An 11,029-nucleotide genomic window follows, 5' to 3' on the forward strand; every position below is an offset into this window, starting at 1 on the left:
TGAGTACCTGAGAGGCCAGCTGGTTGACTGCCTGGATATGTTCCGAGAAACATAACTGACGAAGCCACTGGAACTGCTCATGAAGATACACCTGGTTGTACATTTGACTGAGCACCTGGGAGGTCAGCTGGTTGACCACCTGAATATGTTGCGGGGAACATAACTAACCAAGTCACTGCAAATGCTCCGGAAGATACACCTGGTTGTACAGTTGACTGAGTACCTGGGAGGCCAGCTGGTTGACCATCTGGATATGTTCCGGGGAACATAACAGACGAAGTCACTGGAAATGCTCCTGAAGATGCATCTGGTTGTACAGTTGACTGAGTACCTGGGAGACCAGCTGGTTGACCACCAGGATATGTTCCGGGGAATATAACTGACGAAGTCACTGTAAAAACTCCTGAAGATACACCTGGTTGTACAGTTGACTGAGTACCTGGGAGGCCAGCTGGTTGACCACCTGGATATACTCTGGAAAACATAACAGACGAAATCACTGGAACTGCTCCTGAAGATACACCTGGTTGTACAGTTGACTGAGCACCTGGGAGGTCAGCTGGTTGACCACCTGAATATGTTGCGGGGAACATAACTGACCAAGTCACTGCAAATGCTCCGGAAGATTTACCTGGTTGTACAGTTGACTGAGTACCTGGGAGGCCAGCTGGTTGACCACCTGGATATGTTCCGGGGAACATAACAGACGAAGTCACAGGAAATGCTCCTGAAGATGCATCTGGTTGTACAGTTGACTGAGTACCTGGGAGACCAGCTGGTGGACCACCTAGATATGTTCCGGGGAACGTAACAGACGAAGTCACTGGAAATGCTCTTGAGGATACGCGTGTTTGTACAGTTGACTGAGTACCTGGGGGGCCAGCTCGTGGACCACCTGGATACGTTCCGGGGAACATAACAGACGAGGTCACTGGAAATGCTCCTGAAGATATACCTGGTTGTACAGTTGACTGAGTACCTCGGAGGCCAGCTGGTTGATCACCTGGATATGTTGCTGGGAACATAACTGACGAAGTCACTGGAAATGCTCCTGAAGATATATCTAGTTGTACAGTTGACTGAGTACCTGGGAGGCCAGCTGGTTGACAACCTGGATATGTTCCTGGGAACATTGCTGACGTAGTACCTGGAAGTGCTCTTGAGAACCCAGTTAGTAAGGCGCCTGAAGATATTCCTGGACATATTTCTGGAAATGCAACTGATTGTCTATTTGGCTGTATACCGAGGACTGCACTTGAAAGTCCAACTAGTTGATCACCTGAACACACCACTGATTGTACAGTTGACTGAGCACCTGGGAGTGCTCCAAAATTCCCAGTTGGTAAGGCACCTGCAAATATTCCTGGAAGCACAGCTGATTGCACTGTTGATTGTACAGTTAGCTGTGTAACTGGGAGTGCAGCTGAGATTCCAGCTGGCAGATCGCATGGAGAATCATCTTGGAAACACGTCTGATTGTTCGGTTAACTGTGCATCTGGGAGTGCATCTGAGATTCTAGATTGTGAGCCACCTGGGACTCCAGCTGATTGGTCACTTGTGAGTACAGTTGCACTGACATCTAATTGAATTACGTCAGCTCCTGATTGTTCTCTTTCCTCAATTGAAAATCCGAAGAAAGGCTCACAGGATTCAGAAAGAGAATCTAGTGTTGAAACGGACGCCACCAGGTTTTGTCGATCATTTCCTAGAAGCGGTTGACTCCAAATCTAAGATTCGGTCCCTCGGGACTATTTTAGTTGGAGTTCGAGAAATCATTTGGGATGCTAGCCAGTCTGTAGTGGTAATTCGTGATATTATCCAATATCAAACTTTGTTGCAAGTTTCCCCACGTTGGGCGCCAAAAAATGTCAACTAATTTTATTTAAAAATAAAAATACAAGATAAAACTCCGTACCTAAGGGAGGTACGAGAAAAATTAAAGAACAAGAAGAAGAAACTCCGTTTCTAATGAGAGAAATGAGAGAAATGAGAGAGGGTGAGAGGGTCAGCAAAAAAGATTAGAAAAGAAGAAACTCCGTTCCTAAAAGAGTAACGTGACGCTGACAATAACTGTCACGAAAACTGAACTCTCGTTTGCTTTTGCATTCCTTTTATAAGGACGTATAAAAATATTGAACTAACTTTCATTGGTCAGAACCAAGAGCTTAGTTCACACACCTACAAATTCAAACTTATTTAAATTCAAAATGTACAGCAATAATATTAGATTGCTAACCTAGAGTATTATAAATCTTAAAACTACAAAATAATATAGTACCTTTGTAATGATTAATAGGATAGTATTTGTTGCTTTTGAAGGAATGACAGAAAATTTAAAGTGAAAACTTCTTGTGTAACAGTTTGACAATCTGTTCTCTTGCACAACGGAAACAAATATCCATCAATACCCGTTTCTCATGCCAACAATATAAAAGCGTACTATGAAGTCATGAAACTTTTACTTGACAAAATATATTACGAGCTACATAAATGGTGTATCTGTGGTGATTTCAAAGTTATTAAAAAGTTATTCAAAAATACATCGAAATCATATATTGATTTTTATTGAAAACATTTTTTAAAACATGCTGCAGAGAAATGGAGACCAGATTCAGCACAAAATACTATTCTGAAAATGACATATTTCATTTCATGAGCACATAGGTCACGTTTTTTTGACCAGTGTCATTTGGCTATCTTTAAATCTGAAGAAAAATTCATTTCATTTTAAATAATTCCACGTAACAGAAGTTAAAATGATTAACTCTACATGACCGTGTAGTTACTTAAAGAAACCAAAGGTTTTTTTCATATTCACGTTGTTAACTGACATAATACACAAAAATCAGAAAAAGCCATTATTTAAATAACATAACCTATACTTAACTTGATACACATATCTATAGTGTCATCTTTTTATTTATTTTAAATTGATTTACAATATAACAAATGCTACAAATTAATAATGTATCAATCTGAAGTATCACATGAGCAATTCCATGTCAAATTATATTAAGAATTTTAGCTATTGTCAGTAATTTTGATAAAAATTCGAATATCAGCTTATTTTTAAAAAAGTAAGGGAGATCCCATCTTGATAATTACAGGGCTTGTAAATGACATCGTAAGCTATCTATATAATAAAAAAGAAGTGAATAAAAAGTGGATTTTTTAATTCAGTTTCAAAATTATTTTTTTTTAAATCCAAGAAATTTTAGACAATTTTTCGTTTGAAAAATTTTTTTTAAACTGCGTCCTATTACGAAGAATGAAAAAAAGCCTTAATATAAATAAAACCCCCAATCTTATGGAAGTTCAAGAAAAAAGGGGGAAAAATTAAAATTTTAATATCTCCCAAGTTTTCTGATTTCCTCAAAAATCGTTTTTTGGTTTTTCTTTGAACATTCGAATTTTCATCAAAGTTACTGACCATAGCTGAAATTTTCCAGATGATTTGACATGAAATTGCCCACATGAATTTTAGTTTTAAATGGTACTTACTGTGCTATTTCCTTTTTTCCATCTTTAAATTAATTATCCTACGAAGAAGACAGAAATCGTGAAAAAGAAAGTCAGGGCTTCTAGCCGTTTTGTACCACTTTTGTCATGTTTCTCGAGAGAAACTGTCAGTGAAAGTCGAAATACATGAGAAAATGATCAGAAATTGTCGAAGCTTTGTTTCGAAGGATAATCCTTTTATTATAAGGGTACAAGAATAGAATGCATTAAACCTTATCCCTTTTATATTTTCCAGGTTATTTATATTATTTGTTTATATTTATACATATTCTCTTTTTTTATACATTAAATTAATAATATTTATATACTAAATGAGTCCAAAGGCAAATGTGAACGTTTTGTCTGTTTTGACGTATCTCGTTCATCTTACAAGATAAATTATATTGATCCTAACTTTAAATTTATAGGAAAATTCTTAGCTATCTCAAATCGTCAGGAATGTTCAGGATGTTTAGAAATCTTCAGATCTTCTGACCATTTGTAACGATTCTTGACTTTTATTAGTAGGGTATATAGTTCTGTACAACGTTTGCATAAAAGAACTATTACAACTTTTTAAATAATGTTAACTGCACGGAGAAAAATGGATGGTCAAAGTTAGAGTGTCAAAATTTACAGAACCAGACGTTCCTTCTACATGATCGAACGGTACTTCCAAAATTTTTTCGACATAGATAAAAATACTCTCATTTTAAAACCAGTATTAATTTTATAAGAAAATTAGACCCACTATCAGGGATAACTAAGGTATCACTTTCGGGATGGTCAATGCGAACATCTTGTTTTCACTCATTTGACCATCCACGAAGGAGCAGCTAAGCCATCGGGTATGGTCTATTGCTATCCGTCAAGAAAAGAAAGTTTTCACCTTATAGTATTCATTTGTAAAGTGCGTGCATCGGTTAAAGATTTAATTAAACCAACTTATTCTGTAGGCACCTTTTATAAATAAGTAATGGCAATAATAATATTTTACATAACTAATGTCACAATTTTTATATGTATTTCTAATATTTTTGAGGTTATTGTAAGTTTGCACTAGATTATCATTATTTAAGTAATCACTGGTACTTCTAGCATCAACTTATTTAGCATACACTTAAATTGTATTTATTAATTTAAAATTAAATTTTTATTTTCCATGTCTAAAATCCTTCCACGCTTGAGATCCATGAGATTCATGTAGGGACGCATGTCAGGACCACGGTCATTGCACAATATATTTAGAGGTGATTCATCATAAGGGACAGATCCACTTTATTTATATTTCCTTATATATTTATTTAATATTGAAAGGAAATTAATATCTTCAGTTGAAAATTAATCTTCTTTTTTTAGAATTTCTCTTGTTTTGAGTAAAAAAATATTTTTTGTAGCCTTAAATTGAACTATTTTCTTAAAATTTTATATTTTATGTTGAAACTTCTATTTTTTTATATGGGAAATTGGACTTTTGGTCTTTGAAATTCAGCAGTTTGGTTGCAAACTCAAAGTTTTGATAGAAAATTAAACGTTTTTTTAGAATTTTTATTGTTTTTTGATTAAACATAATTTTCTGCAATGAAAAATCGATTTTTTGGAATGAAAATTTACAATTTTGTATTCCTGCTTAAAAGATGTTATTTTAATGTTAGAAACTCGACCGCTTGATTCAAAATTTATTTAGTTTGTCGAAAATTCGTCTTTTTGGGTACAAAATTAATCTTCCCAAATGAAAATTCAACCATTTGGTTGAAAATATATGTATTTTGTTGAAATTTTATTTTTAAGGTCAAAAAGTAAACGCTCGAACTTAAAATTTAACTACTATTTAACTGAAAATTCACATTTTCCTAGAAACTTCATGTGATTGGGTTTAAAATTCCACTATTTTGTACATGAAGTTCGACTATTTGTCTTGAAAATTGAACTGTTTCGGGAAAGATTCATTTTTCTGAATTTAAAAATAATTGTCCAATAAAAATTTTAATCTTTTTTGTTGTTCAAAAATTAATCTGTTTAGCTTAAAAATTTAATTGTAGGGTATCAACTATGAGGTATAAAAGTCAATTTTTTGTAAAAGATTAGTTTTTTTATTTAAAATATTTTTTAATTTTAATTTTAATATATCTATTCTAGGTAAAAATTAAACTATTTGGTTAAAAATTGCTTTTTTATTTAAAGGTTCAAATATTTCATTTAAAATAAACTGTTGTGGTAAAAATTCTACTGCTTTGTAGAAAATTCGTCCTTTCGGCTCGACAATTAAAATATTTGGCCGAAAATTAAACTTTATTAATAATTCGTTTTTATTGTTAAAATTAGGTTTATCGAAAAATGTAACTACTCCATGTTTGGTTAAAAGTTGGAAAATCTTTTTTTTTATATAACATTAATTTTCTTGGTCGAATATTTAACTTTTTGGTTGAGTATCAAATTGCTTAGTAGAAAATTATCCTTGTTTGTTGATAGTTCTACTTTTAGATTCAAAATCTTGTTAACAAATTTTTTTTCTTGAAACTTTATTTCTTTGTTGAAAATTGAACTATTTTGATGAAAATTCGTTTCATGTTTGTTTGAATATTAATCTTTTAAACTGATGATTTAAAATTAATTTGTATGGTGAAAATACTACGATTTCGTAAAAACTTAATGTTTATGGCTTGAAAAGTACACTTTTTAATTGAGCAGTTATATTTTGTGTGTTGGAAATTCAACTTTTTGTAGATAATTCCTCTTTTTGGCTTTAAAGTTAAATAATTTTGCTAAAAAATTATGTATTTTCTTAAAAATTCGTCTTTTTTGGTAGAACATTAATCTTATGGGTAGATAATTCATCTATTTGGTTAAATATTTAACAACTTTGTTGGAAACCTATTTTTATTGTTAAATTTTTTTATCCAATAGTTTAACTATTCCATGTTTGGTTGAAACTTTATCCTGTTTATTCAAGAAGTTCAAAATTCTTGTATTTTGTTATGGGACGGATCTCAAAGAATAAAATCAGCTGGAAAGCAACGTTTGTAAAATTTAAGTATTGTAGTTTGAGTATTAAAGTATTGAGCATTTAGTATTAATTTTTAGATTAAGGTTGAAAGAAGGCTATTAATGTTTGTGATCCACATTAAATTAATTTAATTAAATTAATTATGATTATAATGCGTTGTCACTAATTTACAGTTTCTTGTACCTTGTAGTGGAAAGCTCTGATTGCTCATTGACGTGTTTTTTCTGTTAGGCAAAGTGCAGTCCAGTAAGTTATCATATAAGTTCTATATAATAAGTTATATATGATAAAAAACTATCAATTTTTAACTATAGTATTTAGCGAATTTAACCTATTCATGCCTATTTTATAATTTATTTTATTACAAGTATATTTCTAATTTATTTATTTATAATTTATGTAACGTTTTTGAATACCATGTTGAATATTGTATACTCTATATCTGAATTCGCGTATGAAATAATACTAATTTTATAATACAATGACTTTGATCAATACATGAATAGTATTTATTCCATACCAATGATCAGTAACAAAAATACTAATTCGTATAACAAGCGTTAAAATTAAATGAATAACTTTTTTCTCATTAATTACATTTATAACTATTTTAGAGGAATAAGTAATTTTTTATTAAAGATTATTATCGGAATGCTTACTCAGATTTTCGAATCGACCCGCTGTGATAATCGAATTTTCCTTCCTTAAATATTGATATTGACACTTCGGTATAATGAAGTCGATCCTTTGAAATGATCGAATCAACCATTCGAAATTGCCACGTCGACTGTCTGAGATTATCGAATCGACCATCTAATACGATTGAGTCGAATGTCTAAGACAACCAGATGGACCATCCGTGATGTCCAAATCGACCCTTTACTATGACCGGGTCAGCCAGTTTCAGATGACCAAGAAGCCGCGACGTTCCGAAACGATCGAGTCGACTTTCTGAGATTGTCAATTTGGACATCTTGTTTTAACCGTCTAGAGATAGCCGCTTCAGCAATCTTCAAGGGCTCTCCTATAGTTAACCCGACAATATGGTCTGTCTGCACATTTATATGGACAAACTAAACTTCCATTTTTCTCCGTGTAATGTGATGACACTATGATTGTTCTTTGTTATCAGTTGTTATGCAGCCAAGACGAAACGAGTGCCATATTGTACAGATTTAATGGTTTCGTACAGACATATTAAAAAATACGAAAGAAGAAAAAGTACTTGTCCTTCTCATAAACAAAGGGAATAGTACAGTAAAGCCTTCAGATAGCGAGCCCTAAAATAGTCATTCGGATAATTGACGCCGCGCCACAGGTAGGAAAAAGGTAGGTAAAAGCTGATGCGTGGACTGTGTGGTTGTCACTCAGGCGTAAAAAAATAATAGCGCCTATATCGGAAGCGGCAGTCTCTTGGGGATTATTTCCCACCACCGCCATCCCCAAAAACAGTACAATGGCAGAGCTTTACTGTATTTATAAACAGTAGGTCCGATGTTATTATTCATTTTTTCAGATCCGCCATTTCGTAACAAATTCGGTAATTTTCGATCCGATTAATATAATTACGTATCCTTTTATCACGGTAAATTATAGTTGCGGATAATTCTCAATATCATCAAAGGCGATTGGGAGCTTAGAGCAGAACAATTGGAACTAGGAATTCTGAAAAAATACGCAGAGATTGGAAGGTTCTACACCTGGTTATACTTAGGTAATCGTCCAATGATAGAAATAAATAGTAAGAAAATAATACATGCATACAAAATATTTATAATAAAATGGTCTAAAAATGTCATCTTAGTTTTTTATTTAATAAATTGTCATCATGGTGCAAAATTATATTATAGATCACATATTTTTTAATAATGCGCCACATGTTTCTGATACGTGTTTTAATTGTTATTTGGTAAAATTCAAAGTGAAATGATTTATTTATTTATTCAAAAATACTTTGAGATTTAGGTTAGCTTGTACTCTAGTTGCCGGAAAGATAGAGATTTAGGTAGTGGTAATTTCAAAAAATAAAATGATATTAATATTAATTAGTTACTTAAATATTTGCGGGTCGGACATATACCAAACTCTCGTTTTCAGTCCAGTGTCGGTGATTGCCTTCAAATAGCCTTGGACTGAATTAGGGGGGTTTGAAACGTAAATACTCAGGGCCGCCTGCACCGTTTCCAATTGGAATTCATGCTATTGCGCAATGTACTTGAATCAGTACTCGCGCACTGCGGCCCTTTCGAAACGACTGTCGCAACCGTTCTAACCTTGCTTCCCTGAGAAACTGCGGGAGCCAGCAGTTTTAGGCAGGCCGAGAACGGGGTGACTGAGAGCGAGAGTTTGGCGTATTGCAGTATCCAACAGCGACTTGAAATTTGTGGTAGCTCCAACGGCATTTACATGCACAATCAATGTCTACAAGGATCGTTATATCTGCAAAACTATTCACTAATAATTTTGATAAACTATTCTCTGGACATGAAAATGCCCTGTTTGCGGAGAATTAACCATATAGTAGAACTTTTATGTTTGCAGGTAATTGTTTTTCAGCTGTTGCTACAGTGGTATTAATGTCATTGACAAATCCCATCCTTGACATATTGGTACCTTTAAATGAATCACGTATAAAACAGCCAGTTTTTGAAGCTGAACTTCCTTTTAACAATAGCAAACACTTTTATTGGACTGTTCTTTTCGGTGCCTCGGCTGCAACTAATGTTGTTACAATTGTAGTCAGTTGTGAATCATTGTTCGCAGTCATGACATTGCATGCGTGTGGATTATTTTCTATTGTCAGGTAAACTACTTTTTACATAATTGGAAAATCATTAACATAAGGAAAGTTATAAATTTCAATGCATTTTTTGTCGAATGCTATCATTGACATAGTTTAAACTTACAAAATGATAGAATAATAATATGAATTTTTCAACTTAATAAATTTCTTAATCAATTAGAGATATAAAGCATCCAAATTATTTAAGTTCAAAAAAGAACAATTGTATAAATTTAAATGTTCTTATTTAGGTATCGGTTGGAGAGAATTACAGAACAGTTCGATGACAGGCTGATTAGCAGAGATAAAAACATAACAGATTCAAATTTCCAAGAATTGTTGTATTTAATTGAAGGCCACATTCATGCGCTTAAGTAAGGATAATTTACAAGAATTCATTTAAACAACACAGGCCACCCAAAATTTGATCAGAGTTACATATAAATGTAATCAGTTCCCACTATAATTAAGGCGATTTCCGTACAAATTGAAGGAAAGAATTTGCACATACATATAGGACAGACCGTGGTAAAATTTCATCGCATTAACAATTTTATTGTTCAGTACAAACTGAGTAAGACGTGGTCTTAACGATCTTCTCATATTACAAATCCCACAATTGACCCATGAAAAAGATGGTCATAAAGGACTTCGACGCTTAAACTGAAACAGTGCAGAAAATTTAAACCTGGCTTCTCGATATTTCAAAAGCGTTTTCTAAATTTGTTGTGGATTTAGTGAAAACTCTTAGTTTGATGCTAGTTATCGCTTTTCTGAAAGATAACAACACGATATGTAGAAGTACTTATTATTGTAATTCACGTTTCCATATGCATGTGCTATTTTAATAATAAAACTATTTTGTGATGGAATTACAGTGAACCCTAGAGATAAAACACCCTGATAGAGTTCTTCAGAGAATTGACGCCGCGCCGCAAGTAGGTATAAAAGAAGCTGAGCGGGGTGAGGGGCAAGCGATTAGTCGTGAATAAACAAAAGCGTTTTTTATGATGCGGCCCTTTCTCTGCGTAATTCCCCACCAAGGGCAGCTACACAGTGGGCACAGTCTCAGAGTTTTACTGTATATCCAACAAGCTGCAGTGTAAAAAGCGGTAGAGTTATCCGAAGTTGAAATGAATAACTATAAATAGTAATATTGTTTCGACTACAACCTCGGTAAAAATCAACCGGGACTATTGTTTTAAGCTTAGCTCAGTATTTGCATCCAATTGCTAAGCATGCTTTAAATAGTTGGAATTATTAATTACCAATACCCACTAGCCACGCGTATTTTTAAGGCATAAAATAAACTAGATAATGATAGTATTATTTTTTAGGATTAAACGTACGACTTGAGGCAGCTATATTTTATCGTACCGTGAAGGAAATTTTAATTTAAAATCAAAAACTTGAATGTCATTGTTTACTGAAATTTGTGAAGCTTTTACAAAAAAGGTAAGGCTTTTAGAAACTTCTGTTTGGGGTATCATGTCTTTTTAATCAGTATCATTGCTAATTTGATCATCTTTCATAAAATTGAGGATCAGGAAAACGAATTAGTTAAAACTCGATAATTTTATTTATATATTGAGCTCCAATATGAAGGTAAAATATGACATTTTAATAAGAGTGTGTTTGGTACAGTCTGTCAAGTTAAAGCGTGGGTGGCTTTACTCGCAGTCGGTAAGGTGTATCGACATAATTTTGGTATCAAAATATTAAGAAGAGCTCCCTCTTTCAT

General features: G+C 33.3%; 2 protein-coding genes across 2 annotated transcripts; one reads left to right on the top strand and one right to left on the bottom strand.

Moving 5' to 3' along the window:
• Positions 1 to 77: 77 nt before the first annotated feature.
• On the bottom strand, positions 78 to 1,449 carry LOC117180485 (mucin-5AC-like). The gene is made up of 2 exons (XM_033372983.1): positions 1,398 to 1,449; positions 78 to 1,351 (listed from the first exon to the last, which is right to left on the bottom strand). The coding sequence occupies exons 1-2, from the start codon at positions 1,447 to 1,449 to the stop codon at positions 78 to 80; spliced, it is 1,326 nt and encodes a 441-aa protein (XP_033228874.1).
• Positions 1,448 to 9,666, top strand: LOC117180486. The gene is made up of 4 exons (XM_033372984.1): positions 1,448 to 1,558; positions 8,103 to 8,220; positions 9,048 to 9,309; positions 9,540 to 9,666. Exons 1-4 carry the CDS (start codon positions 1,448 to 1,450, stop codon positions 9,664 to 9,666), a joined length of 618 nt encoding a protein of 205 aa, XP_033228875.1.
• Positions 9,667 to 11,029: the final 1,363 nt, after the last annotated feature.

The sequence above is a fragment of the Belonocnema kinseyi genome, chromosome 9 (assembly GCF_010883055.1).
Source record: "Belonocnema kinseyi isolate 2016_QV_RU_SX_M_011 chromosome 9, B_treatae_v1, whole genome shotgun sequence".
NCBI classification, from domain to species: domain Eukaryota; kingdom Metazoa; phylum Arthropoda; class Insecta; order Hymenoptera; family Cynipidae; genus Belonocnema; species Belonocnema kinseyi.

Excerpts from the sequence above, each read along its gene's own strand:
- LOC117180486 (XM_033372984.1), top strand. The coding sequence starts at position 1,448 with ATGGAGAATCATCTTGGAAACACGTCTGATTGTTCGGTTAACTGTGCA. Across the intron at positions 8,221-9,047 it reads CTACACCTGGTTATACTTAG|GTAATTGTTTTTCAGCTGTT; the intron begins GTAATCGTCCAA and ends TTATGTTTGCAG. Across the intron at positions 9,310-9,539 it reads GGATTATTTTCTATTGTCAG|GTATCGGTTGGAGAGAATTA; the intron begins GTAAACTACTTT and ends GTTCTTATTTAG.
- LOC117180485 (XM_033372983.1), bottom strand. The coding sequence starts at position 1,449 with ATGCGATCTGCCAGCTGGAATCTCAGCTGCACTCCCAGTTACACAGCT. Across the intron at positions 1,352-1,397 it reads TCCCAGTTACACAGCTAACT|GTGCCTTACCAACTGGGAAT; the intron begins GTACAATCAACA and ends GAATATTTGCAG.